General features: G+C 41.6%; 1 protein-coding gene across 1 annotated transcript in view; it reads left to right on the top strand.

The window, feature by feature from the left end:
- Window positions 1–637: 637 nt before the first annotated feature.
- Window positions 638–11,836, top strand: part of T265_05812 (hypothetical protein) — a gene marked incomplete at both ends in the record, with an annotated part of 75,479 nt that continues 64,280 nt past the window's right edge. The window contains 6 exons of the mRNA XM_009170919.1: window positions 638–753; window positions 4,303–4,472; window positions 6,829–7,014; window positions 9,545–9,679; window positions 10,657–10,722; window positions 11,326–11,531. Of these exons, the coding sequence (XP_009169183.1) occupies window positions 4,431–4,472; window positions 6,829–7,014; window positions 9,545–9,679; window positions 10,657–10,722; window positions 11,326–11,531 (635 nt within the window). The remainder of the gene's footprint in view (window positions 754–4,302; window positions 4,473–6,828; window positions 7,015–9,544; window positions 9,680–10,656; window positions 10,723–11,325; window positions 11,532–11,836) is intronic.

Raw genomic sequence — 11,836 nt, 5'->3', positions numbered from 1 at the left:
TCATAAAGTCAAATTGAGGAGGTTTATGAGGAGCATTCAAACATGATATCAGGGTTTCAAGAGGTGACCCAGTTTGTAACATATACGTGCACTACTTTCAGATTACTTTATCACTTGCTTATTACATGCCTTTCTTTTATTACGGCAAAAATTTCATTGCACAACAAGGCATGTTCCTTGTGAGGGTAGATGGGGAACAGATACTGTCCAAAAGAAGGATATACGGAAAACACTATCCATTTCTTAAAAAGTGTTTCCTACTGGCGGAGGTATGTTCCTTTGTTTGTGTTCCATTTTTAATTTAAGGATGCTTTATGCATGCTCTAGATGATAATTCATGGTTGCTTTTCTAAGAGACCTGCAGGCAGATTGACAAGTAATCCAGAATTTTACGGGTGTTCTGAAAAGAGTTCTTTAGTCCTGTTTGCTCTACTGACAAACTGATGAGTTAAGTCAATGAGTTGAACGGAAATGTTACCACGGTGGCAATTATGACAAAATTTGTGAAAACAAATTCCTCACTGACGTCAAAGCAGGGTAGTTTGCTATGTGTCATCTGGTAATATCACGTGAAGATTTCAAACAACATCGATCTGTTCGGAATAGCCTGCCTTCACACTGACATATATTAGGAAAAGCAGGATCCTAGGAGTACTTGTGGATTTACAACAGGAGTACTTTAGTTGGGATTTTATTTCGCTTTCGATTATTTCAAACTTGCAAAAATTTTCTTTACATTCTTGCATTCTACAGGTGAGTAATCGTGCTTAGTGTTGTTCTGGGAATGCTTGTTTCACACAAAAACCCTGGGAACATGGGCATGAAGTTATGGACTACCAAGCGTACTGTTAAAAGAAATTCGCCGATTGATTCAAACCAACTTTTAAAAGAAAAGGCCACCTACTTTTTAATGAGAAGGTGTGATTTTACCCCGGGAAAACGAGCCCGCGAAGTAATTTGTCTTAGAAAATACATTACTTAGCTAGTTAAACTTACACCCTTGAACAAATTGATTGTAGCCTGATAGACTGCTGAATTTTGAGCACGAGAGCTTGTCCAGCAGTAAGCTATGAGTTAGTTTATAACTGCAGCTCATTCAGTGGTATATCTTAGTAGCATCTTTGACAGAGTGCATGCATTCATACATTCAAATCCACTCAAAAATTTACATAATGTTTGTAAAATGATTTCCAACAACAGTGAAAGTGCCTTCAGTGTTAACTGGTCTTTGACAGGTGGAACCTCACAGTCTTCCCAGAGCCTCATAATGTTGGGATCATATTTGGTTATCCCCTACTAGCCCCATCATTTTGTCATAGACGTGAGCTTCGGAAGCTCAAATTGTACCGTTGCTTACCGCGCTGTGCACATGGGTGTTGAAATTTCGTCATCAATTGAGATGAATTCAGTACACAGCCAGTTGGTCATAGACGCGAGCTTCGGTAGCTCAAATTGCACCGTTGCTTACCACGCTGTGCACAGGGGTGTTGAAATTTCGTCACCAGTTGAGATGAATTCAGTACACAGCCAGTTGGCCTAGTTTAACAGTCCCTGTAACTTGATCCTCTTTGTATTAGCTTACTGATTAGCAGTGAAAAATGCGTGAACGATTATCAAGATTAGTGGATATTAGTGGCAAACATTCTTCTAACCACTTATTTCCGCACATCGAACTTTTGAAATTACAGTATTACTAATCGGATGACCATCAATCTATACCCATTCCTCTGCACTCAAACTAGACCAAATGAAGATAAACTTCTACAAGTCTCTATCATGTTATTGTTTCCTGGTAACCATCCAATGGGAAGCTCCAAGGACGTGAATAATTTCTTCAGATGTCTGCACATCTTCACTACCGCTTGAGGCATTCTAAAGTCTTCCACTCTAAACGGAGGGCAAAACTTTCATATAGACAATCTATGCTGGGGCCTAGAAAGAATGGCTACAGATTTTCGTGTTCCACATCAAAGTACTATGCCAGCATGAGTCATGTAATTGAATCGAATTTATTTATGAAAAGCCGAGAAACACTTTTCAATGGTCTCCTTGTCTCCTCAAACTATCAGCACATAAAATCATCCTACTCAAAGTGCCACGTTGAGGTATGCTATCCTTTTCCTTACTGTTTCAAAATCCCGCTGACGGCCTAGCTGACTTGCACGAAAAGTGCTTGACTGAATTATGTTTCCATCAAAATAAGTGCTACTTAGGTTCTTAGGATCCTGGGATAATTACTTGAAGTCAGTAAGTCTTGACCAGGTCGAGTGTTTAATTTAGCGCGTCGAATTTGAAGCTGAAGTTAAAACTCCACCAAAAATAATGGTTCCAACACTACCGGTAAATCCAAAAAAACGATTCCGGTCCTTCCAATTGAGTCCAGATTTCATGTGTAGCTCTAAAATTATGCAGGAGTGTTCCTGTAAAGCCACAATGAGGAGACTTGATTAGCTTATTGAAGGCATGTACGTTGGCCAAAATTATATCAGTAGAGCACCAGTCATCTCGCAAACAAACGAAATTACAGTGTCATTATATAAATAATATGTTGAGCCACAATCTGAAAGGGGTCTCACAAACAGTCTACAGTTCCATGCCGTCGTTAATTTTTGGTCATTTTATATAATCTATACTGCAAATTATTACCCACTGTACAGCATGTGACTTGCTTCCACTGGTTTACTTTGAGACATATGTGAGGGTGACGTGACGCTATTCTTTGCCCAGGTAAGTATGGAAACCTTGCAATGGTCTGATCAGTCACCCGTTATCTGCAAGCGGGTGCCTAGGAATTCGGAATTTGACTATGGATGCTCTCGGATCTGCAGCAAAGGCAAACATGGTCCGGTTACGTATCTACTGAAGATTTTCGCGAGGAAAACTACACCAAAATTGATTGCCATCTCTCCGCACAAAGAATGGAACATCAGCACAATCGATGTGTCGTTATATTTAATACAGTTGCACTGCAGTCTCGCTATAATACCTTGAAATCTCGCCTCCAGGCGAACAGTTTCCCTCCCAAACCGTCATAATCATCATCGACACCAAGACATCGGTGTTCAACACCAATGCTTCACTGCCGCCATCCCAAACCGTCATTCATTGCTAACCGAAACCATGATGAATGCAAGTAATATAAGGACCATACAGAGTTTGAGTGTGACTTTGCTGAGCAGGGTAAATAGTACACCTGAAAAATACCCACTTAGTTCTCTGATTTTTATTCAACCGGTTTCATTTTCCATTAAATTTGTGTTCAACCTGCATTGTATTACGGCACTGTGCCTTCATAGGAACAATCACATATGTATATACTTGTAATCACATTCCGCTCTTTTGACTGCGATATAGAAAAGCCAGTGTGATTCGGTAGTAGTACGCGGTAGTAGTACGCGGCATGTAGTACGCGAAAACGTACGGACTATTACCTGTAAATGGCCTGTGCAGTAAAGTGTTCGTAATAAATATAGCATTATTAGGCTGTGGCTACTGGATAAAGCGGGTGCTCTGGATGAGTTCCATGCACAATTTTGTTACCGCTTACATACTCAGCTGAGCTACATGGAAGTAGTAGACCAACTTGCGAGTAAAATATGAAAGGATCCCTACTCCTTTAGGCCCCTGAATAATATCCCGAGTCCCGTGAACTGTTACGAACTTCGAATTCCGATAAAATAGCTCAGAAGAGGAGGGTAAGTGAGCAGATGACCTGATTGCAACAAACATGAACTGCCTTTCAAACAAGTGTCAGGTCTGACTCATTTGCTCTTCTAGCAGCCTTAAATTTGTTCACTAATAATTCTGTGTGGTAGATGCTGCCCATTAACGAGTTATTCACTGTAAGCGCCAGAGTATAGTGCTATCAAACATACATCTTTCGTCTTCTCAGACCCTCACAACCCCAAGTGATTCTCGAACCCGCATAACGTAAACCTCACTTTGTTGTTCTCCCACTCATAATCGCTACACAGATGTAGGATTGATTTTGTCCCCACATCTTAGACCGGTTTTACGCTGACCGACAGCTATAACGAAAGTCTTATGCCTGCCATATGAAGTGACAGAAGGACCCACTGCGTTCTTTACACACGCTTTAATTCTGTAACTCTGATTCGTCTACTGCCAGTAGCTGTGCAGAGTTGTGAAATCGTTTGCACGACAGCTATAACGAAAGTCTTATGCCTGCCATATGAAGTGACAGAAGGACCCACTGCGTTCTTTACACACGCTTTAATTCTGTAACTCTGATTCGTCTACTGCCAGTAGCTGTGCAGAGTTGTGAACTCTTTTGCATTTCAGATTTTCCTACATTCGACAAGAACTGATATTCAGAAAAGACAAGGTTGTGTGAAAACCTGTGCCACAATACAATCAACGAATAAGCCGTCTGGGACACCAGAAACCAAGAAAAAACCCACAACCTAAGAATGCCACCGGAAGGCCCACAACATCTTGATGTTCCAAATCCTGTAAGCTCCATACTTCTGAAAGCTATATTTCGGAAATTCAACGTCAGAATGCACGAACGACTTCAACTTACAGGATATTCGTCTGCTCTATGTGAGGCACAGCCATATATTCTGCGATTAGATGGCTTGTGTTATGCTTAATCGCCCCCGTATGTTTTTCCAGACTTCAGATTCTTTATAATTTCACAGCGTCGGCAAGGTTACAGTCGACGTGGTGAAATTTGACCTTTGAAACGCTGCACAGTCAGCTTGGCATACTTGAATACGCTCAGTGACGTTAGTGGCGTTACAGGAGTCTGCAATCAGCCCAGTATTTTACCAGAAATATTTTCAAATAACCTCCATCATACTCAGCACGACGACTGCGACAGTCTTAGCCATTCTTTCAGCCAGATGTCCACTTAAATCAACAAGGTTCATGACATTTTACCTGGCATTTGAGTTGTTTATTTGAGTTGGTTATTCTATCCTTTTGCCACCCGGATATCGTAAGAAATGTCTGTAAGGTAAACTCACAAAATGGCCATCGGATAAACAAGTCAGAAAGTGTATGTGGCTTCGTGTTTGGGAGGTAGGTATGAACACCCGGGCTAACCTACAAACATAGGCAAAGTGGACGGGATTCTATAGTCAAAGACACTACCCAAAACCTTGACCAAGCTTTGCAGGCATAACTTTCCCGTAATTAATAAGGCTACAGTGTGGAGATAAAATTTTGTCTGACTCAATATCCGTGGGTTTTCTTGTGTTAGATGTGTATATGTGCAAGAGAGTAGCCTGACGGCTGATAGACTGAAGGCTGAGGGGACAACATAACTTTGTGTCATCAGACGTATCGCAGCTGATTGTGGTTGTTCACGGTCAGCTTCATTTGACATGCTCTGTTACGGGTATTTGTGCATTTTTACAGTCTCATGACGTTCCTCCTGTCGAGTAGGTCTCTTGAAGTCACAGTATCCAGGAAAATGGTCGTAGGCTGGTGACTCCTCCTTCACTGGTGTGCATGAGTGCCTCGACTCTCGTCATTCAAGTCAGTGATACATGAAACCGAGGAGGTGACTTTATATGCACGTATTTTAGGACGTGCCTGTGCATTGAGTGCAGTCTAAATCTGCTTCTGAGTTAGTGCCTTCTCTCTTACCATTAATTCTGCCTAAAATTGTAAATTGCACCTTCTGGTGATGCCGCAACTTCTACTGGTGTCTTTTAAATAGCTGCGATGATTCTCGGAAAATAAGCTAAGATGTCTGCGACGCGATCAGTATACTTCTTGTGCAAACGTAAAAGTGTATGTATTAGCCCGGAGCTGACAGTGATTGGGAACAAAAACTTTACTCTTTAAGGCGAACTAAAAAAACGAGTTCCTGCAATCTGCCTATGACTATAAAACGGTTCCAGGCAACCTATTGTAGAAAAGACCATAATACTATTTATAAACTTTGGTTCATTAATGTTTCAAGTCTGAGGCTTTTTTTCAAACCTAACATTCAATATCCCGGACTGTTCATTTTCCCAACAGTTTTATTTTATTATTAAGCACTTGACGACTGTGAATTCTGGTACATGATTATTCGCATAAGCCTTTATCTGAAACCATGTTATTCCTCAGATTGTCGCGACCACGCTCCGGCATTCCAATTGAGTTTGTCTACACATTTCGAAGGTATTTAAAAGATGCATCAGTATGCTGCAGAACTTATTAACGCGGTAGCCGCGTCGAACACCTTCAGGGTTGAGGTAGTAACGGTATTTTCCTCAGCTTAGTTCTCGGTCTGAGCCTCCCAATCTAGCGTTCACGTCAAAACAATCACCAAAGGTGCACAAGGTCTATTAATGCCCAAAACGAAGTCAAGAACAGTGTACAGCGCTTCGTATATATAGCGTAAGCGGTTATAACTTTCTGGAATTTCTGACGCGTTCTGGATGCGCCATTGGCAGCCGGCATTTGGCGAATACTGGGTCATGTTTGGATGTTGGGTCCAGATTGTTGACCAATAAGACCTCGTCTTGATCCCGGACCGGCAAGCGTCCCGAATTCTGGGCGAACCTCGAGCGAGCCAGGTTTATCGGCCGTAGCAGCGCCTAAAGACGTGCGGTATAGCGGGATTCGTGTTGATTCCTGCTAACAGTTGACACGAAGTAGGTGACGTATTTTGCCACTATTTTGTTTTCATGTTTTACGAACCGTGAAATCCACAAGCCTCACAACAAGGCGCTATAATAGAGCGTTATGGTAGCCGAACTGCCGATATCCCTACTCTGAACTATGTTGTATTCCCTAAACCCTTCACTTCAGACAGTGTGCCAAAATCTTGGGTTCTCTTTAAGCTAAACCATATTGAACTATGTGTTCCAGAGAAGAAGCACTAAGAGTCGGCGTTCGGTTGACAAACCAAAAGACGGTGCACGTCATCAAGAAGTCAGTTTAGAAAGAGAAGGAGGAAGAGTGAGCCACACTGATCGAGGAAGTTTGCACTCGCAAAGACAAATGGAAATGACTCAGCAGGAGGGAAAACGATCGTCTGCAGCTTCCTTCGTGCCAGTAAGTTAGTTCAAAACACACAGGCTGTTTTCGTTTATTGTTGACAGAGTGGCAGAACATGGCTTCGAATTTTAGACTGCCTTTGGTCACGATGGAAGTTGAACAACTTCTGCAAGTTTGAACTTGATATTTCAAGCATAATCAGTTTCATACTAACTAGTGTGAAAATGTGCAAATGAGCAAATGTGCTTACAAATAATCAGCCCTTAAAATAATGCATTCTACAAGCTGTTTCTTAAGACCTATTGTATTTCCGGATAGTGAATACCATCTCTTCTCAACTGAGCTTTCATTCTCGATGCGAAATAAGAACGAAACTTAAAGAGCGATTAAATTTCTCCAAATTCAAATAACCCATTGGTCCCTTAGTTATTGTCCTGTCAATAGTCGGACACACTTTCTGTCTGTCTGAATATGTCTTAATGTACACTCTAACCTCGTGTTAAAAACAAGTTCGTAAAACGTTGAAAAACATTCCGAGTAATTCAAGCTCAACCAGGATATATTTTATGCTCTGACCAAAGCCTTTGATTGAGGTCAAAACTGACTTGATTAAAATATTTTCAACACCACCGTCAATGTGTACCTACTTCGTTGTGACTACTGGTTGGTTGTGTAAAGAATAAGCAAGATTCGGTTTCATTTGTATCACAACAACCCGTTACCAAGTACATTAGAATAAATTCCACATAGCCAATCTAACGGAGAAAGCAGCTTGGGTAGGGGTGGTTGAGTCCCAAACAAGGCAGAAAGTGATCATCAGCGCACTGATGATGTCCATCGAATGGCTACGAAACGTCCGCAATTCAATGGCTAAGCTCGGCAAATAAGTCAATAGCTATCTGATCAACTACCAATGGACCTGCCCCAGCTACCAATATCCCAATACATTATCAAGAGTTTTTCATAAGAAGTTCTGGAGGATGCACGTGAACTCATCTATTTACAAAGTCAAATAGGATAAAACCACACATATTTTGAACATTTCCATACCCATAGGTAAGCCCATGGATTTGACCTTCCGCTGGAATTTCTATGAAATACTGGTCCTGAAAAGACCACTGGAAAAATGCGTACAATTTGGTAATTAGATATCAGCCGAGAACTTGTTCATAAACTTCGACAAGGTTACGGTCTAACAACAGCTTGAGTGTGCCAATTTGTATGGACTGATCTTAAAACTATGATTTACCGAAAATGACCTCTCAATTAGAAGGAAGGCATCTAGGTTGTTGACCCTTTTTTCACACCAGTTCTCGAGGATATCGATCACTCGGGAGACCGTAATGGGATTTGTCACATGCACAAGCGTTACAGTAGGATACCGGGTAAATTAAGCCCTTTGATATGGTCGAAGGCTCACACATAGTGTTCTTCACAGCCTTTTAGTTAATGTTTACCATCCCTGTATGGCATCTATTAAAACTTCTGACCTGAAAATTGTTCCTGAATATTCTACAGCGAACCCCGTCTTCGTAATTCTTTTGCGCTACTGCTTGCTACCTAAATACACTTAAAGCTTCTTTTTCAGCTGATCCAAGGATTGTAAGCATAAACTCGTAAACGTACTGGTAGAAGAAGCCCAAGTCTGATTTACTTCTTGTGCAACAAGACCAGGAGCAGGACACTTTTGGCAATTCCTCTCGCACAGCGGAGGTTGCTCTATTAAGCCCATCGTAACTAGTCATACGACTCCAATCACAGACTTCAAAGAAGTATTGAAGAGCAAAAAACTTGGCGAATTTCAGTGAACTGTTTGCTGTTTATACTACCCTTCTCAATCCCCGAGGCCTTCCTTCGATGTGCCCATCTGTTGGACTACCTCATACTGACAACCTACTGGAACCATGTAAGTCAGAGGTTCCCCACCTTAGCTGAACCAGTTTGGGGAAAGAGGGGAGCGTAAACAAAATTACAGTCATCAAGAGATAAGTTGTTCCTCCTCTTCTGTTAAAACTGTATGTGCGATTGGAATAATTCGGGTGATCTGAAAGGCCATGAAATAGCTTTGTATTACCTGTCGATTTGTAAAATTGAACTAAAGAAACGCAACCGTGTTTTTGGCATTCCATTGGGAGGGAGTATTTTTCGGGTTATGTATTATGTCAATTTGTTGGTCCTGGTGAAGCACCGCGTCAACTTGGGTACAGTCATTGTTAGCTCCGCGGTCAAATTAGTTCACCTGCATGGTTGGCGGCGGCCGAACAGTTTTGTGGTCGTTTTTAAAACGAAAGTCATGATGGTGATGATGATGATAGTTTCACACCGCATTTGAGGCGAATGTGACGTCATTTATGAAGAATTACACTTTTACGAGCATTTGAACCGTCTTTAGTGCTTCCCTTCCTACAGAACACCACTAGAAACGTGTCGAATTTGTCTCACTTTACTCTCGGATAAGTGAACTGAATAACCGCATTCTTGAATCAAATTGTCAAAATGCCATCTGAATGAGCTGTCAAAATAGTATTGAATGTATTATCTTACAAACGTACACAAACTCGTTTCTCTGTATTTTTCTCTTCGAAAGCTTGAAGCATCCGTTAAGCAAACTAATGAACGTGAAACACTCGACAGACTGGCACGTGGATCAAATGAGCTTTTGAACAGTTTGAAGAACGGTATCAATTCTCTAAGATCAGGTGTACAGCCTGTCACAGCTCAGGTGAGTTGAAATTGAAAAGCCAGAATTCGACGATATCTGATTTTCCTGCTGATAATTGACNCGTGATCAAATTGAAAAAAAGTTATAAGATCACTGGAAAACTTCAAAAATTATAAACATGACCTTCTGTTTTGGGGAGAGCTATCCGAAACAAGAAATTCTCTCGTTTAACAAAAAGCGCTTCATTGGAAAATGTCAGGAATCCAGAAATCACCATGACTCTCATAAGTCAAATAACTTCACCCTCCGGATGTGACAGTCTTCCTAAACTCATAGTTAATTCCCAAATGTCGCAGTCCATATGTAAGAAAATGGGCACTCTCAGTTGGAATGTTAGTCACCAGCCCAAAATGCTCATCATGGCAAGTCGAAAACTCTACAGACCGGCAAGGATTTGATTGTATAAGTCATGAGGTTGGAAGCATGATCTGACTAAGTATTAGTAGAACCAGTTCCGAACTTAACGGGACTACATAACTGCCAATGGAATAACCGTTTTTCGTTGAGACAGATTTCATGGTTGTTCTTCTCTCGCCCTTGACAGATGAGATGTATTTTTAGTATCAATTTTGACCGCTTGTATGTGACGGTGATCAATAGAGCAGCGGGCTCGTACGTTCCTTGACTTTTTCTGGTTTGGCCAAGTGCACCAGGCGATCAAGCGGCTATCCAGGCAGGGGTTCACGATAATAAGAAGGCATTAAGGGACTGTAGTCCACAACACTAATCATAAAGATTGTGTTCGTAAATAAGGTTTAAAAGGTGGCCCAAGTACTGCGTAACGGCATTTGCAGTTGATCATCACGTTGTATGTTGTAACATGTATGTATCAGTCTGAAAAACAATGAGGGAAAGGTCACACTTACACGACTTACTCTAGCGGAATATTAGTAGGCAAACTTTAGTGTGTATAAATTTATCGGTTTCTTGGAAAAACCGTCATGTACTCTACAATCTACCATTTTATTGCCCTTCAGTCAGCAATACCTGAGAACGTTGAAATATTGAGCTCACTCCCAGTTTCCCAGAATGGCTCCGTACGAGTGAGTTCCTATACCAGCCTTTTTTCCTCAACCGAAAATATAAACGAATGTTTTACTGGACGCTGAAGGTTGATTGCAACAGACTTCCACCTTTGGATATGATACATTTCCATAATCTTTATGTAGTTCCGAAAAATTGAAAATGTTCATTTTCATGTGAGCACCTTCGAGAATTTTGATAGGATTAAAACAAAAACCAGGTTTCCAAAGTACATCCTACCGAATGTTTTCAATTTCAATTCAATTTATCAGCTAAAAGCCGTGTGCCACAGGCACATTGGTTCTAGTCGCTACGGTATCGATCACCGGAAAACGGGAAAGTGGAACATACAACCAAGCCATAGAGGCGAAGGCATGTTGAATTTGTTCGGAAATAGGGTAGCCACCCATTGAAAGCGATGCACAACCCCACTGACTGCGCGATTGGGCCATGTCTATCAATGTCATCAATCACTGGCGATTTGAGTCTCATGGTCCCAATCCAGGGAGGCGGCAGTTGCCCACTCGACAAAGTTTACTGGTTGTTTCAGGAACACATCAGTAGAAAGCAAGCTATTTGAAAGGAAGTACGTTGATAGAATAATGCAGATGTCTTGAATATAGTCGTTTGTGATGGGAGATATGCTTCGTCGCCTTACGGTGGCTCGTGAGATACTGACTCGAGAGCAGCAAGCGGGATTCCGGCTTGGTAGGGGTTGTGTCGACCAAATCTTCACACTGCGTCAGGTGCTAGAACAACGCCATACGTATAAGCGACCCACGATTCTAGTATTCCTGGATTTCCGAGGCGCATTCGACTCGGTTGACCGGTATGTTCTTCTTGAGACACTTGCCCACCAAGGAATGCCCCGGAAGTTTGTAAACATAATACGTTCTTTGTATTCTCAGACTTCCGGACGTGTGAGAGTGTACGGAGAGCTCTCTAAATGTTTCCGTACACAAAGCGGTGTCCATCAGGGATGCCCACTCTCTCCATTCCTTTTTAACTTTGTGATCGATGAAATAATGAGACGAACGCTGGAGGGTCTTCAAAACCCTGGTGTTCAAATAGCCTGTGAGGAAAACCTTGTCGATCTGGAATATGCAGACGACATCGTTCTCATGTTCGAAGAGG

Source organism: Opisthorchis viverrini (assembly GCF_000715545.1).
Source record: "Opisthorchis viverrini unplaced genomic scaffold opera_v5_112, whole genome shotgun sequence".
NCBI classification, from domain to species: domain Eukaryota; kingdom Metazoa; phylum Platyhelminthes; class Trematoda; order Opisthorchiida; family Opisthorchiidae; genus Opisthorchis; species Opisthorchis viverrini.
This window is presented reverse-complemented; position numbering and strand designations above follow the sequence as displayed.